The following is a 15,369-nucleotide window of genomic DNA, read 5'->3' as shown; positions in this document are numbered from 1 at the left end:
ATTACTTTCTGAAAATTTTGAACTGTGGTTGTATGTAGTTTATAGACTATGAAACACAGAGGATACGTGACAAGCTTGTGCAAAACCAGACAGGTGCTATATGAGTGTGTATACCTATCAACAACTTTAGTCTTGCATTCTCTTGAAAGTTTGTAACATAATTGTATAAAAATAGCTGTTAAGAAGAAACTAATTGCCACTATATACTTAAAACTGGGAAATGAAGCTCCCATATGAACTGAGCATGTGCAAAAGATGAAGAAAAAACACACTTCAAGAGCACATTCTTAGAGTTGTTGCCATATTGGATGTTTTGTTGTTTTCTCTGTTGCCATGTCAACTATTAAATCATTATTTCCCAAGCCTTTCATAGTATCTGGTACATTCACATTACTATTATTAAATAATTTATTATATATCTAAAAACAAAGATGATTTGACTTACCAAATGAAAGTGCTGGCAGGTCGACAGACACACAAACAAACACAAACATACACACAAAATTCAAGCTTTCGCAACAAACTGTTGCCTCATCAGGAAAGAGGGAAGGAGAGGGAAAGACGAAAGGAAGTGGGTTTTAAGGGAGAGGGTAAGGAGTCATTCCAATCCCGGGAGCGGGAAGACTTACCTTAGGGGGGAAAAAGGACGGGTATACACTCGCGCGCGCGCACACACACACACACACACACACACACACACACACACACATATCCATCCACACATATACAGACACAAGCAGACATATTTAAATATTTAAATATGTCTGCTTGTGTCTGTATATGTGTGGGTGGATATGTGTGTGTGTGTGTGTGTGTGTGTGTGTGTGTGTGTGTGTGTGCGCGAGTGTATACCCGTCCTTTTTTCCCCCTAAGGTAAGTCTTTCCGCTCCCGGGATTGGAATGACTCCATACCCTCTCCCTTAAAACCCACTACCTTTCGTCTTTCCCTCTCCTTCCCTCTTTCCTGATGAGGCAACAGTTTGTTGCGAAAGCTTGAATTTTGTGTGTATGTTTGTGTTTGTTTGTGTGTCTGTCGACCTGCCAGCACTTTCATTTGGTAAGTCAAATCATCTTTGTTTTTAGATATATATTTCCTACGTGGAATGTTTCCCTCTATTATAACCATATAAATAATTTATTAGTTACACATGGTTTTTTTTTTTTTTTTTGGTGTTTTAATTTTCAGAAGATTGTGGCTTCTAATAGTTAGTATTAGAATTGTTATTGCCACTGGTCAATATTAAAGTACCTATTGTGTGTTTTTGTATTGCAGAAGGTACTGATAATGGATGCACGATCTTACACTACAGCTGTGGCTAACAGGGCTCGTGGTGGAGGATGTGAATGCCCAGAGTACTATCCGAGTTGTGACATCCAGTTCATGAATCTCGCCAACATTCACTCCATTCGCAAGAGCTTCCACGCTGTCAGAAATCTTTGTGCTACTGCAGCTGATCAACCTAAGTGAGTGAAATGTTATTCTGCCATTGTGTCATAATGCGTGTACGTAAATAGGTGCATGTCTCTATAATCACTAGCCGCCGTGCCCCCTTCAACACCCACCCACACAGGGGGAGGGGGGGGGGGGGGAGAGAGAGAGAGAGAGAGAGAGAGAGAGAGAGAGAGAGAGAGAGAGAGAGAGATATGCACACACAATCTGTCAGTCATTACTTCACTTATGTTATCTTCTTATTATCATTTCTAGTGTTTCTTTATTTTTTTTAATCTTATTATGGTGGTTGCGATGTATAATGGCTTTGTGGAAATTTCCCACTGTTCACTTTTGCTGTGTAGATTATTTATTAAACATTAATACTCTTGATAATAAACAGCTTTGTCGCGTAGATTTTTGCTTTTTGAATGTCTTGCCCTCACTAATGCTGCCATTAGTGAAATGCGGAGATGACTACTTACACAAGCTGCTGTGCCTGGTACTTGCTTATCTGCTGTAGTAATATCTTGTCGTGTCCGAGAACCTGCAAGATCCTGTGAAGTGATGGCTCCATTACTTCCTCTGGAAAAATATTATCGCACTGTTTTTGCTGTGTACTAGAAATTGAGACTATGAGATGCCACGCAAAAACCCACAATCAGCTTCTGTAGGCATTTGTTATGTGTGTAGTATAAGCAAGAGTTCGAGATAATACTAAAAGTTTTAGGTTAGCTGTTACACAGTTTCTGTTAAGAGGTGGTGCAGTAAACATAGGACATTGCACTCATATTCTGACTTTCTCTTATTTTATGTTGAAATACTTTGCTCAACGTTCTTTCCTGTTATTAAATTCCAGTATTACATTTTAAGAGTGGAAGGTCTTCAAAAAGCCAGTTTAAGAATCTAAAACCTTTTACAAATTTTTCAGCTACAATTTTTTCTCTGTGTGTGTGTGTGTGTGTGTGTGTGTGTGTGTGTGTGTGGGGGGGGGGGGGGGGGGATATATGGAAGTCGGAGTATTCTAAACCAGTTGAATGGGGGTAAACATCTTCTCACCAATTTATACTTCAGATCCCTCAGTGTTTCCATTGCCAAAGTTCATTTCATTATTATAAAAGAGCCTCAGCCTGTTTCTTGTCTTGCAAAATCTTGCCCTTTGTTTTATCCCATCATTTCAGGAGAGTTGTATTCATTCAGCATTATTTCACTGTTTGGAAGACATCAGTTTTGCACCCTCAAAAACACACAGGAGGTAATCATTGCCATATTTTGATATGGAGAGATTACCCGGTGTTTTAATTGGTGTTTCATTTTGGACGGGTAGTGAAGGACCTATGTCCCATCCACAGTACCCGATTTTCACAGAAACTCTCTTTAATTAATATTAAAATTGCTCAAACAGTGCTGAGAAATTCATTTTTGTATTTTCTTTTGGTCAACTGTAACTGTCAAATGTTAGAGAGCAGACACTGTAATAAAATAGCTGAAACATTTGTGAATGTTGGCAAATTGATTTGAAGTCATCACTAACTTTCTCTGTCTATTGTGAACACTTGGGTTGTAATTTTAAGCCATAGAGCAGTAGCATGAACACTTACATGGAGTTGGCTGCTGAGTAGTCCAGTTGTTGCAGATTTAGGCATCTGGCTCTACCAGTTAACTACTTACTCACACCAATTGAATTTCATCTTTCAAATAATGTAAAAATGCTCATAAATTTAGGTTTGTCACTAAACAAACATGGAGTAAAACTTTACTGATCTGAAGAAAATCTAGAAAACCAAACCACCTTACTGAGTTTACACCACAAGCTTTCGTCGATATTAGCCGCTTGACAGCCACAGCCGCTGCCATATAATGAACTCTGGGTATATGCTCACGTCACGTCCAACCTTCGGCTGTCAGCGAGTCTAGCTGCTTCTGTGATTGGCCCACCACCTATCGGGTCATCATCTCGTGTCTCAGAATCTGGCAGCGAAGTTCCCCCGACCATTATTCTGGCTGCATGACCCATCCTATTTCACTTTATATACAGTCATAGTTTAAAGTATTCAACTCCAGTATGTTCCCTGTTTACTTTAGTTTCTTTTGCCTTCTAGTAATTCCGGAGATGAAATTCTCCATTGCCTGCAGAGCAGCTTTGTTTTTTGAATACTTTACACAGTAAAGTTACATGTTTTTGAGCCACAACTTAGCCCAGTATTACATTTAGTTTGTAAACTTTCTGTTCAGAAATCCTTTTAATTTTTTTACTGCTCACCCAGATGTCATTGTCCCAAGTAAAAAAAACTCAACAACGGGTTCTATGATTTCATTGTTAGTTTGTACAATAATCTCCCTGTGTGTTGATTTTACGTTATTGTTAACTTCTATTTGGTTTTTCGGTCTACTTTCAGATTCACTGTGTTGGGTTATTCCCTTACATGTTGAAGTCTATCTGCAGTAAAGGCAAACAAATGGTAGGACACTGTCATCAAAATGGAAGTGGCGTATATGTCTTCAATTAGGACATACATTATTGATTCTTCTAGGACTACTGAGAATAGTTCTGGTTATATATAATTATTATTATTCACTTATGGGCCCAATGGGACCAAGCGAGGTACAATCAATCAATGTCGCTTTTGATGGTTGGCCTTCCTTTGTGTCCAAATTTGTTTCATTCTTTCAGAATGAAGTTTATTTCTTTCATCAGACCATGGTGTTCCAGTCCATTTTCTAATTGCCCTCTGACCAACTTCCCCATGACATACCTTTTGTCTGAATGTTTCTCTTGCCCGAGTTATATCGGCTACTTCAAGATCCATCTTATTCACAGTGATTCATTTAATTAGCTCAGTTTTGGCCTTACTTCTGTTTTTGTAGAATTCTACTATTTGTTTTGTCAACCTAGTGGGTGCCATTCTTTTAATGTGCCCATAAAATTCAAGTCTTCATTTTCTCACATCACCATTTGTTGCTACACACTAGTGAAATCAAGGACACAGTAAAACTTCTGCTCACACACCTTTATTCTCACACGTTCATTTTACAGTTATCGTACAAATATATCCGCTGCAGAGGGCAGCACAATGTGCAGACTTAACAGAACACCAACAGATGGCGTAGGAGTCTTCATTCCCCGACATCCTCCCCACCCTGGTCCATCTCGAGGGGGATGACCAGCTGGACCGGTCGACAGATCTTCATACCATCTGGCTGGCGGAGGATGATGCACCGTATTTTAGTGTCTCTGCCATGCCGCACTTCTTCTGCCACAGCCCTCTTCCACAAGTGCCGTGGTTTGCCGTCTTCTTGGAGCAGAACAACCTCTCCAATTCTCGGTTTCCTTTGCGAAGGATATCCCTTCACTTCATGATATTGTCATAGCAGCAGGAGGTATTCTGTCTTCCACCTGCGCCAGATTTCGTCATTGACCTTTTGTCTGAGTCGGAACTCCTTGGCAAGGTCCTTTCTAGTTGCTGGCTCTGGCCCACATGGAATTGTTACTAATTTCCCACCATTCAGAAAGTGAGCTGGCGTCAGTGCAGTGTCGCTCTCTCCTTGAGTGATGGGTCGTGAGTTTATTGCGGCTTCTATGCTGATCAAGGTGGTGTTTAAGCTCTCTTCATCCACCTGGGAGCGACCAAGAACTTTCCTCAGGCAGCGCTTGACTGATCCTATCATGCGTTCCCACCAGCCTCCCCACCAAGCCGCACGTGGTGGTATGAATTTCCAAGTGATTCCATGGTGGGCACAGTAGAGCTGTACGTCAGTATGCTGCATGGTTTTGAAAAGCTCTGCCAGTTCTGAGTTGGCTGCATGGAATGTTGTAGCATTGTCTGAGTAGACAGTGACTGGTAGGCTCCTACGTCCTGCAAAGCGTTGCATGGCCATCAAAAATCTGTCAGTGGACATGTCAGTTGCAAGTTCGATATGAATGGCCCGTGTTGTTGCACATGTGAATAGGACCATGTAGGACCTTTTTGTTTGATGTCCAGATTTGACATATAATGGTCCGGCAAAATCGATGCCTGTTACTGCAAATGGTCTTGAAGGCTGAACTCTGTCCAGTGGTAGTGGGGCCTCCATCTCTTCATACCGGCGACTGTGTATTATCTTGCATGGCAGGCAAGAGTGAAGAACTCTCCGAACAGCTTGTCGTCCTCGCAGAATCCAAAATTCTTCTCGCAGTTCCCCTAACACAATCCGCACACCGAGATGATGCAGTCTTACATGAGTGTGTCTGATGAGAGCTTAGTGAAATGGTGACGTCCATCCAATATAACTGGATGCTTCTCTGAGTGTGACAGTGCAGCACATTGCAGCCTACCACCAAGACGAAGGATGCCATCCGATATAAAGGGATTGTATCGAGCAATCTTTGATTCCATGGGCAATTGCTCTCCCTTACGCAATGCAGACAGTTCACTAGTGAATAGTTCAACTCATCTGATCCAGTAGGTCCGGGCATTTTGTAATTCCAAAGCACTAAAACTGCCAGAGATTCTATTTTTGTTTCTTGTTGAGCTGATAAATCGAAATACAAAGGCAGTTATATGCAGTACTCGCCAATATGAACTAAACCTTGCAATGTCCAGTAGTGGTTCAGTGATGGTGATCAGAGTGACATTTGCTCTCGTTTTGGCTTCTGGAATTGATGGAGGTGGGGCTGAGATTTCCAGTGGCCAGAACTGCTTGTCTTCTGAAAGCCATGGTGGGCCACCCCACCAGATATCAAGAGTGGCTAGCAGATTTGCTTCTAGTCCCCGCGTGAGATGATCTGCAGGATTTTGGCTTCCCGGACAATGCCTCCATTGGAGGGTGTGGTGTATGTCAATATCTCTGTCACACGATTACAGATAAATGTTTTCCATTTGTTTGGATCACTCCGTACCCATTCCAAAGTGACTGTTGAGTCGCTCCACAAGGTAGCTCTGTTGGCATCAAACCCTGTTTCCTGGCAAAAGTAATGAAGGAGTCGTGATCCGACCAATGCAGCAAGTAACTCCAACCTGGGTAGAGTTACCTTCTTGATAGGAGCCAGTCTGTTCTTGCTACAGACAAGGTGCACAGTGTATCCAGTTTCAGTAGATGTCCTTATATACAAAACAGCGCCGTAGGCTCTTTCAGATGCATCACAGAATACATGCACCTCTGAAGAGCCACCTGTGCCCAGCGCCCCTATCCATCTAGGAATATGTAGCGATGACAAGTGATGAAACTTTGAGACCCAGGAGTGCCAACGACATGCAAGATCTGTGGGCAAAACTTCCTCCCATGTAAGACCCCTCAGCCATGTGTCTTGGAAAATTATCTTTGAAACGATCCCAACAGGAGTGAACACACCCAGGGGGTCATAAAACTGAGCAGCTGCTCGAAGAACATTTCTCTTGGTAGCCAGTTTGTCCATTAGATTTTCAGCTATCTTCTCGTAGTCACTACAGATAGAGTCATCTTCTGTGTTCCAATTAATTCCTAAAACTTGGGTTGTGGTCTTTGTTTCAAGGCCTTTGACATCCCATATTGCCTTCAGATCATTCGAATTAGTCGCCCATTTGGACAATGGAAGACTTATCTGCTGGAAAAGTTCTGTCAGTTCGTGGTAAACAGTTGCAGCGGTGTCGCTGTCTCTAACACTGGCTACGAAATCGTCCATGAACACTGACTTGTTTATAAGTCCTGAGGATAGTGGATATTTTTCACTATTTAGTACTGCTAGCTCCCTTATGGCAGCTGACAACAGGAATGGGCTTGGTGCAAGTCCAAATGGCAAACGTTTGAAGCGATATGTAATCACGTCATTTGTGGTCATGTAGGCACCACTTGCAGCTTGCTCAACACGATACCAAAGGAACCTCGTGAGGTCTCTGTCTTCTTCTTTCAACGTTAACTGCAGGAAAGCTTGGTCCACATCACACTCTAATCCCACTGGAAGTGTGCGGAATCGTAATAAGATTGCTAGAATATCCGGAAGTAAATTTGGTCCCTTTTCGAGGGCATCATTCAGCGATAGAGACTCTGGCTCATGTGAGGATGCATCGAAGACTATTCTATACTTCACACTTCCACTAATGCATTTCTTCACAATGTGGTGTGGCAGGTAGAAAGTGTTTTCAGCAGTACAGTCCTCAGGTGCTACCTCTACCTGGTTCTTCTCAATATATTTCGACATGGTCTCGTGGTAAATGACCTTCAGCTCTTCATTCCCTCGCAGCTTGTTTTGTAAGGAGCGAAGACGTGCTTCAGCATTTGTTCAGTTGCAGGAGAGAGGCATATCCTTCTTTCGAGGCAGAGATACAACTCTGCGGCCATATTCCACACAGTATGATTCTCGGAATTCCTGATAAATGGGGTGGTCCACGGGTTTTAATGCTCGCTCTTGATGTTCTGTTATCCCGATTGTCTCCAGGTCCCAAAATCGGCGCACTGACTCATCAGATATATCACTGCAGCTGCCCTGAATAAAGTTGACAGTTACTCTGTTGACGGTGGTGCTAGATCTGTTTCCACTGAGAACATATCCAAAGATTGTTGGGAGGAGAACCAATGATGGTGATACCTTGATTGGTTGTTCCAAAGTCACGATTCTCCAGTAATAATCAGCTCCAATCAGGATCTCAATAGGTAGATCTTCAGTGTCTCCTTTAGGATCTGCGAGTGGTGTACCACCCCTCAAGGCCATACCTCCTACATCTTGTGGCACTGTTGGTTGCTGTGAAAAATTATTTGTGCTTTCAAAGGCTGTTACTGATATGTGGGAATTAGTGGAGCACCCCATCATATTAAACTGCACCTTCTTCCTTGAGAATGATGAATTGTAACTGGATTCGAAAGTAGTTATCTCGAGAGTAGTGCTTCCAATGACACTTAGTTGGAGAGATTCGATCAGTGAATGGTGAATGAAACTCGATTGACTCCCTGTGTCCAGGATGGCACGTGTCTGTTTGCTCTTACCAGCGGGTCCTGTGATACTCACACGAGCAGTCTGCAGGTATGTGAAGTTAGAAGTCATAGTTTCAATTTTATTTACTGTTGTGGTATGGCTACTGCAGATAGAAATGTGATGCTCCCCCTTACATTTCGCACAGGACGCCTTTCCCCGTTTGAAACACTGATTTCTGTTGTGGCCACGTCTCAGGCATAGAAAGCAACGGTTCATTGTCTTGAGGGCGTCGAGTCTTGCCTGCAAGCTTGCAATCTTTTTGGCAGTCTTGGCCCCAGTGCCCTCTTTCGCCGCAATACACACAGAAGGGCTCTGAATTCTGTTGTTTCTTCTTGTCCCTCTTCGTTTTAACCTTTACGTGGAAGGCAGATGCTGTTGGTACGTAATTTTCGTGTGGTACAGTATCTCCACGAATTTTGCGTGTGTTGATAGCTCCTTCCACCTCTTCATTTAAGAACTCCATAAGGTGGGTGAGGTTTCCTTCTTCAATCTTTTGCCTTCGGGCATGAACAAGCCAATTTTTGCAAATTTCTTCAGGAAAGGCTCGAAGAAGTTTGGGTGCAAGCACTCTCCCATAAGAATCGACATTTTCTCCTAGTGCTCGTAGTGCTTGGATGCGCTTATGGCACTCAATGTAGGTGGAATTGAGAGCCTCTGGACTGCCTGAAGTCAAAGTGTTAAGATTCTCCAAGAAATCCAGGTGACTTTGGATAATTCTGTTCCTATCCCCATATTTGGATTTCAAAATTTGCTTAGTCTGCTCATATGTATCAGCTGTAACAGCAATGCCATCGACCAAGTCCTTAGGTTCCCCATCAAGGTAACCACGGAGGAATACATGCTTGTTCATTGTTGACACCATCGGATTCTCGTCTATGGAAGCTGTGAATTGCTCCCAAAATCGAGGCCAAGCTTCTATATCCCCTGAGAATGCGTGCAGTTTGATAGTAGGCAATTTTATGTCCATACAGGTGTGTTGTTGAGCCGCTGACGTCACGTTTCCGTCTCCTGAGCGCGCTCCTCCTAGAAGGCTTTTCGCCTTTCAGAGGGCGCGTTTGCATTTATCGGTATATTCCTCACAAGCTTCCGTGTCGGCTTCGTATTCAGAGTCATCCAGCAAGTCCTGTATTGTATCGTTGAGTCGGGTCAACTCTTCTAATGTTTCTTGTAGGCGTTCCTGGAAGTGTTCTACTTCTTCTGCAGCTGTAGAACCATCGAAGGCGTTTATTTGGCTGACGAAACGCGTCGCATTCGATCGCAAGGTCGTCCGCTTCCGGCGCAGCCTCCCCAAGTTCGTAGCTACTGCTTCTGCCATGGTGAGTTGGTGGTTTTGCTTTCTGTCGCGAGAGTACGTTCAAGGTCAAGACACCCCGTCAGTTGGATGCTATCGCTAAGGGATGGCGCTGTCCTGGAGTGTGAACCGTTAGCAGCCCCTAATGATGTTTGTAGTTCTCAAGAGATGGCGCGGCCGTGCAGTTTTCAACCTCCGCGACCTTTAGTAGTGGTCGCTGTTGCTAACAGATGGCGCTGCAGTCTACCAATACTTCAGCAAGTCCCCTTTGTGCTTTGCAAATAACACGCCAACTGCCCTCTATTGCTCTGCCACCAACAAACATGCATCAAGTAACATCACATACAAATCAATCGCCCCGCAGTGTCCTTTGCTACAGTTTCAGAGCAATGCCACAACTTATCTGTGTGAGCTGAACGTGGCGTGACGTGACCGGATTTTGAGATTGAAGTCGCTCAAAACCTTCTCCGCCGGCGTCGAGTCCTCTTTAATGTGTAGTAGCACTCTATCTCTTCATGTTCTCCCGGGTTTCGGCACCAAAATGTTGCTACACACTAGTGAAATCAAGGACACAGTAAAACTTCTGCTCACACACACCTTTATTCACACATGTCCATTTTACAGTTATCGTACAAATATATCCGCTGCAGAGGGCAGCACAATGTGCAGACTTAACAGAACACTTTTAGATCACCCGGTATGTATGTGTATTCTTCTATTTCCTTGTTACTTCTCAGCCTATGAGTTTCTCCGTAAGTAATTTTGGGGCCTAATATTTTCCTAATAATATTACTTCAGTGTCCCTCTTTCTATTTAAAATTAAAGTTTCTGCTGCATAAATACATTCAGTCTTATTACAGTGTTGTAGTGCCTAAGTTTACCGAATTTAGAAAGTTATTTTTTACTATAAATATTTTATGTTAATCTGAATACAGTTCTCATTTTTTGACAGTGAACTTCATTTGCAACTTCTTCCAGACTGTTTCCTTGTACAATTTCCCCAAAGTATTTAAATTGAGAAACCATTTTTGTCTTTTATGCAATGGCTGAGACTGCAGTCGCATGTGTGTGTGTGTGTGTGTGTGTGTGTGTGTGTGTGTGTGTGTGGTCTATTTTTGATGAAGGCCTTGCTATCTGCGATTCAGCATCTCTGCTTTATGGTGAGTAGCAACTTTCCTTCTCATAATATTTTTCTTTAGAGTTAGGGTTGGTGTTTTTAATTTGCTGTGGTTGGAATTTATTTGCTGGTTCTGGACAGTTTAATAGTTTTTCAAAATAATTAGAAAGTACCGTACAGTTTTCCTGGTTGTTAAGAGTCAAGCTGTCATTTTCATTTTTGAAGTAAAGACTTTGAGGTTGGTAACCTGTCAGTTTTGTTTTGAATGTTTTACTAATGTTTCTTGTATTGTTCTTTTGGATGTCTTTTTTGATTTCTAAAAGTTGGATATTTTCGTAATTTCTTTCAATCGGTTGGATTAATTTAGATGTTTCTTTTCTTACAGTTAGAAAGGTGTTGTACGTATTTCCAATTTTTGTTTGCCTCATGCCAGGGCTTAAATGATGTTTCACAAGCTGCATTCTGCTGAGGGTCTTTTTGTTTCTTTCGCAGCGGAGTTAAAGTTTGTGCTGTTGGGATGAACTTTTCTTTTAGGCTTTGCCAATTGTTTGACTGTGTTTCTCAAGTGTGCATATTAGAGTTGGGGTATTTTAGCAGTCAAATTTTAGGCTAACATTTTTTGTTTTGAAGGGTTTTTGAGGTTGAACTTTTACTTTTATTCATGTTAAATAATGATCAGAATCAATATTAGGCCCTTTCCTAACTTGGACATGTAAAATTTCTTTGTAGTTCAGGTATGAACTTTGAAATTCCACAATAAGTGTATTGGGTACTTTCCAAGCTTTTTGTTTCTTTTTAAAATGTGTTGACATGAAAGTATATTGGGTGCTTTCCAAGCTTTTTGTTTCTTTTTAAAATGTGTTAACATGATTTTAAGGTTATAATTTTTGCATGTTTCTACATTTTGTCATTTTGGTTTGTCCATTTATGCGCAGGAAATCCACCCACGATTTTCTTTAATTTTTTCTCTTTAGCTTATTGAGCATTAAAACCACCCATTAAAATTTTAACGTGGTTTGAGGGAATTTTCGTGATGATGCTTTCTAACATTTCCCGAGCTTCATTAACTTTTCAGGTTTTTTTACACTTATCCTCATTGACTGGCATATGGGCATTAATTAAAGTGTATGCTGTATTTGCACATTTAAGAGAAATTGTCATTAGTGTATTGTTAATGGGTTCTACCTTCATTATTGAATTTAAAATGTTTTTGGAGACTGCAAAAGCAACTCCCAGGTGTGAGAGTTGCTTTGGGAGTATTCTTTTATTAGTTTTACTTTTAAAAAGACGATAATTGCCAAAATCCATAGTGTTATTGTCTGTCATTTGTGTTTCTTGAAGTCTCAAAATTTCAATCTTTTGTTCTTTTCACTTATATCCCAATTTATGAAGTTTACTTGGTAGCAAAAGGATGTTTGTATGTTAAGTGTTGCAAAATATGTTTTAAGTTGGCCAGAGGACTCCAACAGCCTCTGCTGAATCACACTGTATTTTAATGTGGCCGCTCCAGAAACCGAAAGACCAGTTGCGCCAGTAATACTGGTGGTGGACTGCGCGCGCGCGCACACACACACACACACACACACACACACACACACACTGTGAGTGTGGTTTCAGTTGCCTGAGACTGCAGTCGTGTGTGTGAATTGCATGTGTGTGTGCACATGCTTGTCTATTGTTGACGAATGCCAATGGCTGAAAGCTAAGCTTTGTGAGAGTATTTTTGTTGTGCTTATCTGCAACTCAGTATTTCTACTATATGGCAAGTAGCAACTCTCCTTCTGATAATATTGTTACGATCTCATAATATTTTTGTGCATTGATGGTTCCTCATGAGGCAAAAATTCGACCAAAATTATGCATTTTTCAGTCCCAAAGCACTGATGCCGAGACTTTTTCCCCCAAAATCGTGTTTTAAATTTTTTGGCATAAGGGGATTGGTGTAACGTCACTCACTGTGACAGCTGTTTTTTTTGTCTCAGGCGTGCAGTGAGCCATGAACGTTTAATCTCCAGTCACAGTAAAGCTCATAAAATTCTCACTTTCTATATCGAGTTGCTCAAGAAACTCTCTGGTACTACTGACCCGATTTTTCTTGTGCTGCTATGTCAGCTGTTTCCTTGATTCCACCACCACCAACTAGTCAGCCAGAATGGGAGGTCTTCCACTCCTGTGTTCATCATGAACATTTGTTCTGCCTTCACTAAACTCCTTACAACATTAAAACACACTCGGTCTGCTCCCAGCACATTTGCCGTAAACCGTTTTCATTCACGAAAAACTTTTGGTAGGTGTTACCTCATTCCACAACGGAGAAGTGGATCACACCACATGGCTTGCACTTGGGCACTACAATGTAAGTCTGCATAGTCCTTTCTTCCTGTGAGCCTTGCTCTGATCGGCAGACCCTTCCCTCCCTCTCCCCCCCCCCCCCCCCTTTTCCCTCAATCACTCCGTGGTTGCCCCGCCAAAAAGAAACAGCCCATCATGGTCACAATATTTCTTTCTGAACATGCTTCATAAATAAAGCACAACATAGCTGCATGTAGAAAAGCTATATAACAAGAACTACTACACAGATTAAGTTGCTGTTTGACAAACATTATTGCAAATTATGTACCAGTGTTGGAGAAACAAAACTTTTATAGTTGTCAAAGTTATCTTTGTGCTTGGTTGAAAATTTTTTTCTTTCCACTAGTATCATAATCATAAAAGTAGCTACATCAACATTGACAATACAACTCCACCCAAAACTAGCTCTTCAGCAGCTTGGTTTCATATAATATGACAAATGCTCAGAATTTCGGAATATAGTGACTACAGTTAAAAATGAGTTAATTCCTTTAAATGGTTTTGACAGTCTCTAGTTGGACAGTGATGATAATTCTGACTGTTTTTTATGTCAGAGAGGCACTTTTTCTTCTATTACAGTTGTTTGGACAGTTTTGGTCTGTCAGGAGGCCAAAAGCAGTACACGAAATTCCTTTATGTTGCCAGAATATGAGGTTTGGGTTTCAATATCAACAAGAAAACATTCTGCCTAATGTCCTTCACAATCGGGTGTACATTTAATTTTGAACTGCGCCATCTAACAGCAGTTTGCTACCTTTACAGTTGGTACAGCCTCCTAGAAGGCACACGCTGGCTGCAGCACATGTCGGGCCTCCTGCGGGCGGCGGTGACTGTGGCGTCGGCCGTGCACGTGGACGGGCGACCCGTGCTGGTGCACTGCTCTGACGGGTGGGACCGCACGCCGCAGATAGTCGCACTTGCGGAGCTGCTGCTCGACCCCCATTACCGCACCCTGGACGTGAGTAGCCGATCGGTTGTTCTCTTTTGTGATTTGTATTTGAGATTAAATCCGGTGTTGTAATAGGGTTTCCTAATTTCACATCCAGTATGTTTTTCTACTAGTATATATATTGCGAGTGCTGAGTCTGCGACGAGATCAGATTTAGTTACATTGTTGTATTATTTATGTTAGCTATAGTGTACATAGCTTATGTTCACAAAATGTAGAATAATGTTCTAATCGGATGTGTCTTTCTGCTTAGGGTTTTCAAGTTCTTTGTGAACGGGAGTGGCTAGATTTCGGGCACAAGTTTGCAGACAGATGTGGCCACACCGTTGGAGTCGACGACCAGAATGAGCGGTGTCCTGTTTTCTTGCAGTGGCTCGACTGTGTACATCAGATACTGCTGCAAAATCCTTGCAATTTCCAGTTTTCTCATTCATACTTGGTATGTTAAAAGTAATGTTATGGAGCTGCTCAAACTGTTTGCACACCATTTGAAACTAGCTACCTTAGGGTATGTTTATAACTGCACAGATTATGTGTCCACACATATATGTACATATCTTGTCAGGTGGGTTCAGACCAAGTTGAAGTTTAACAACAAATGGTGTCCTTCAAGTGTGGTTGTGAGAACTTCTCATTTGTTCAGTCGTGTAAACTGAAGCTGTCGAGCTTTACTTCATTCTTACCTTAGTAATGTTAATCATTATTTGTTGATGTACATGACATTAAGTTCTGTTATAAATACCTGGTGTTACCCAAACATTGTATTGCATTGGAACTTCTACCAAATATAATTAAACAAACATTTCAGATGGAACAAAAGTACCACACCCTTCGAACACACCTTTCTGATGCACATTCGTTTATGCCACACAAATGCTATCTTTTGCTGGAACTATATTAATACAACCATAATTCACATTAGTATCCAAAGAGTTCAAAATAAAAATGTTTCAGTTACAAGTGAATGCGGTATGCAGCATGGATTTTTAATGGACTCTTGCCAGGGGGGGAGGGGGGAGGGGAACTGGTTGTAGTGACACATTGATCTGTAGCTTCTTACCGTGAGGTATAGGTTAGGTTGGAAGGTGACAGTTTGGTTGTGAGTTGGCAAAGCCAACAAATGTGACACTAAGAAAACCTGGTTGCGGTGACAGACAGGTCTGGAGCTTTGCGTCAAGTGTAGGTTAGGTTAGAAGGTGACAGTTTGATTGAGCGTTAGAGAAGCCAGTGAATATGATACTAAAAAAAAAACCTGTGATAGTGATCTTTAGTTTAGCCTATTTGAAAAAATCATCAATAACAT

At 41.7% G+C, this 15,369-nt stretch overlaps 1 protein-coding gene across 5 annotated transcripts in view; it reads left to right on the top strand.

Moving 5' to 3' along the window:
* LOC124544671 (myotubularin-related protein 3) overlaps nt 1-15,369 on the top strand; it is a 185,196-nt gene that overhangs the window by 50,066 nt on the left and 119,761 nt on the right. For all 5 annotated transcript variants that reach the window (XM_047123292.1, XM_047123295.1, XM_047123291.1 and 2 more), the window contains exons 5-7: nt 1,274-1,464; nt 13,880-14,075; nt 14,320-14,505. In XM_047123292.1, coding sequence (XP_046979248.1) covers nt 1,274-1,464; nt 13,880-14,075; nt 14,320-14,505 — 573 coding nt within the window. The remainder of the gene's footprint in view (nt 1-1,273; nt 1,465-13,879; nt 14,076-14,319; nt 14,506-15,369) is intronic.

The sequence above is a fragment of the Schistocerca americana genome, chromosome 8 (genome assembly GCF_021461395.2).
Source record: "Schistocerca americana isolate TAMUIC-IGC-003095 chromosome 8, iqSchAmer2.1, whole genome shotgun sequence".
Taxonomy (NCBI): Eukaryota; Metazoa; Arthropoda; class Insecta; order Orthoptera; family Acrididae; genus Schistocerca; species Schistocerca americana.
The sequence above is the reverse complement of the archived record's forward strand: the minus strand, read 5'-3'. Positions and strand labels throughout refer to the sequence as shown.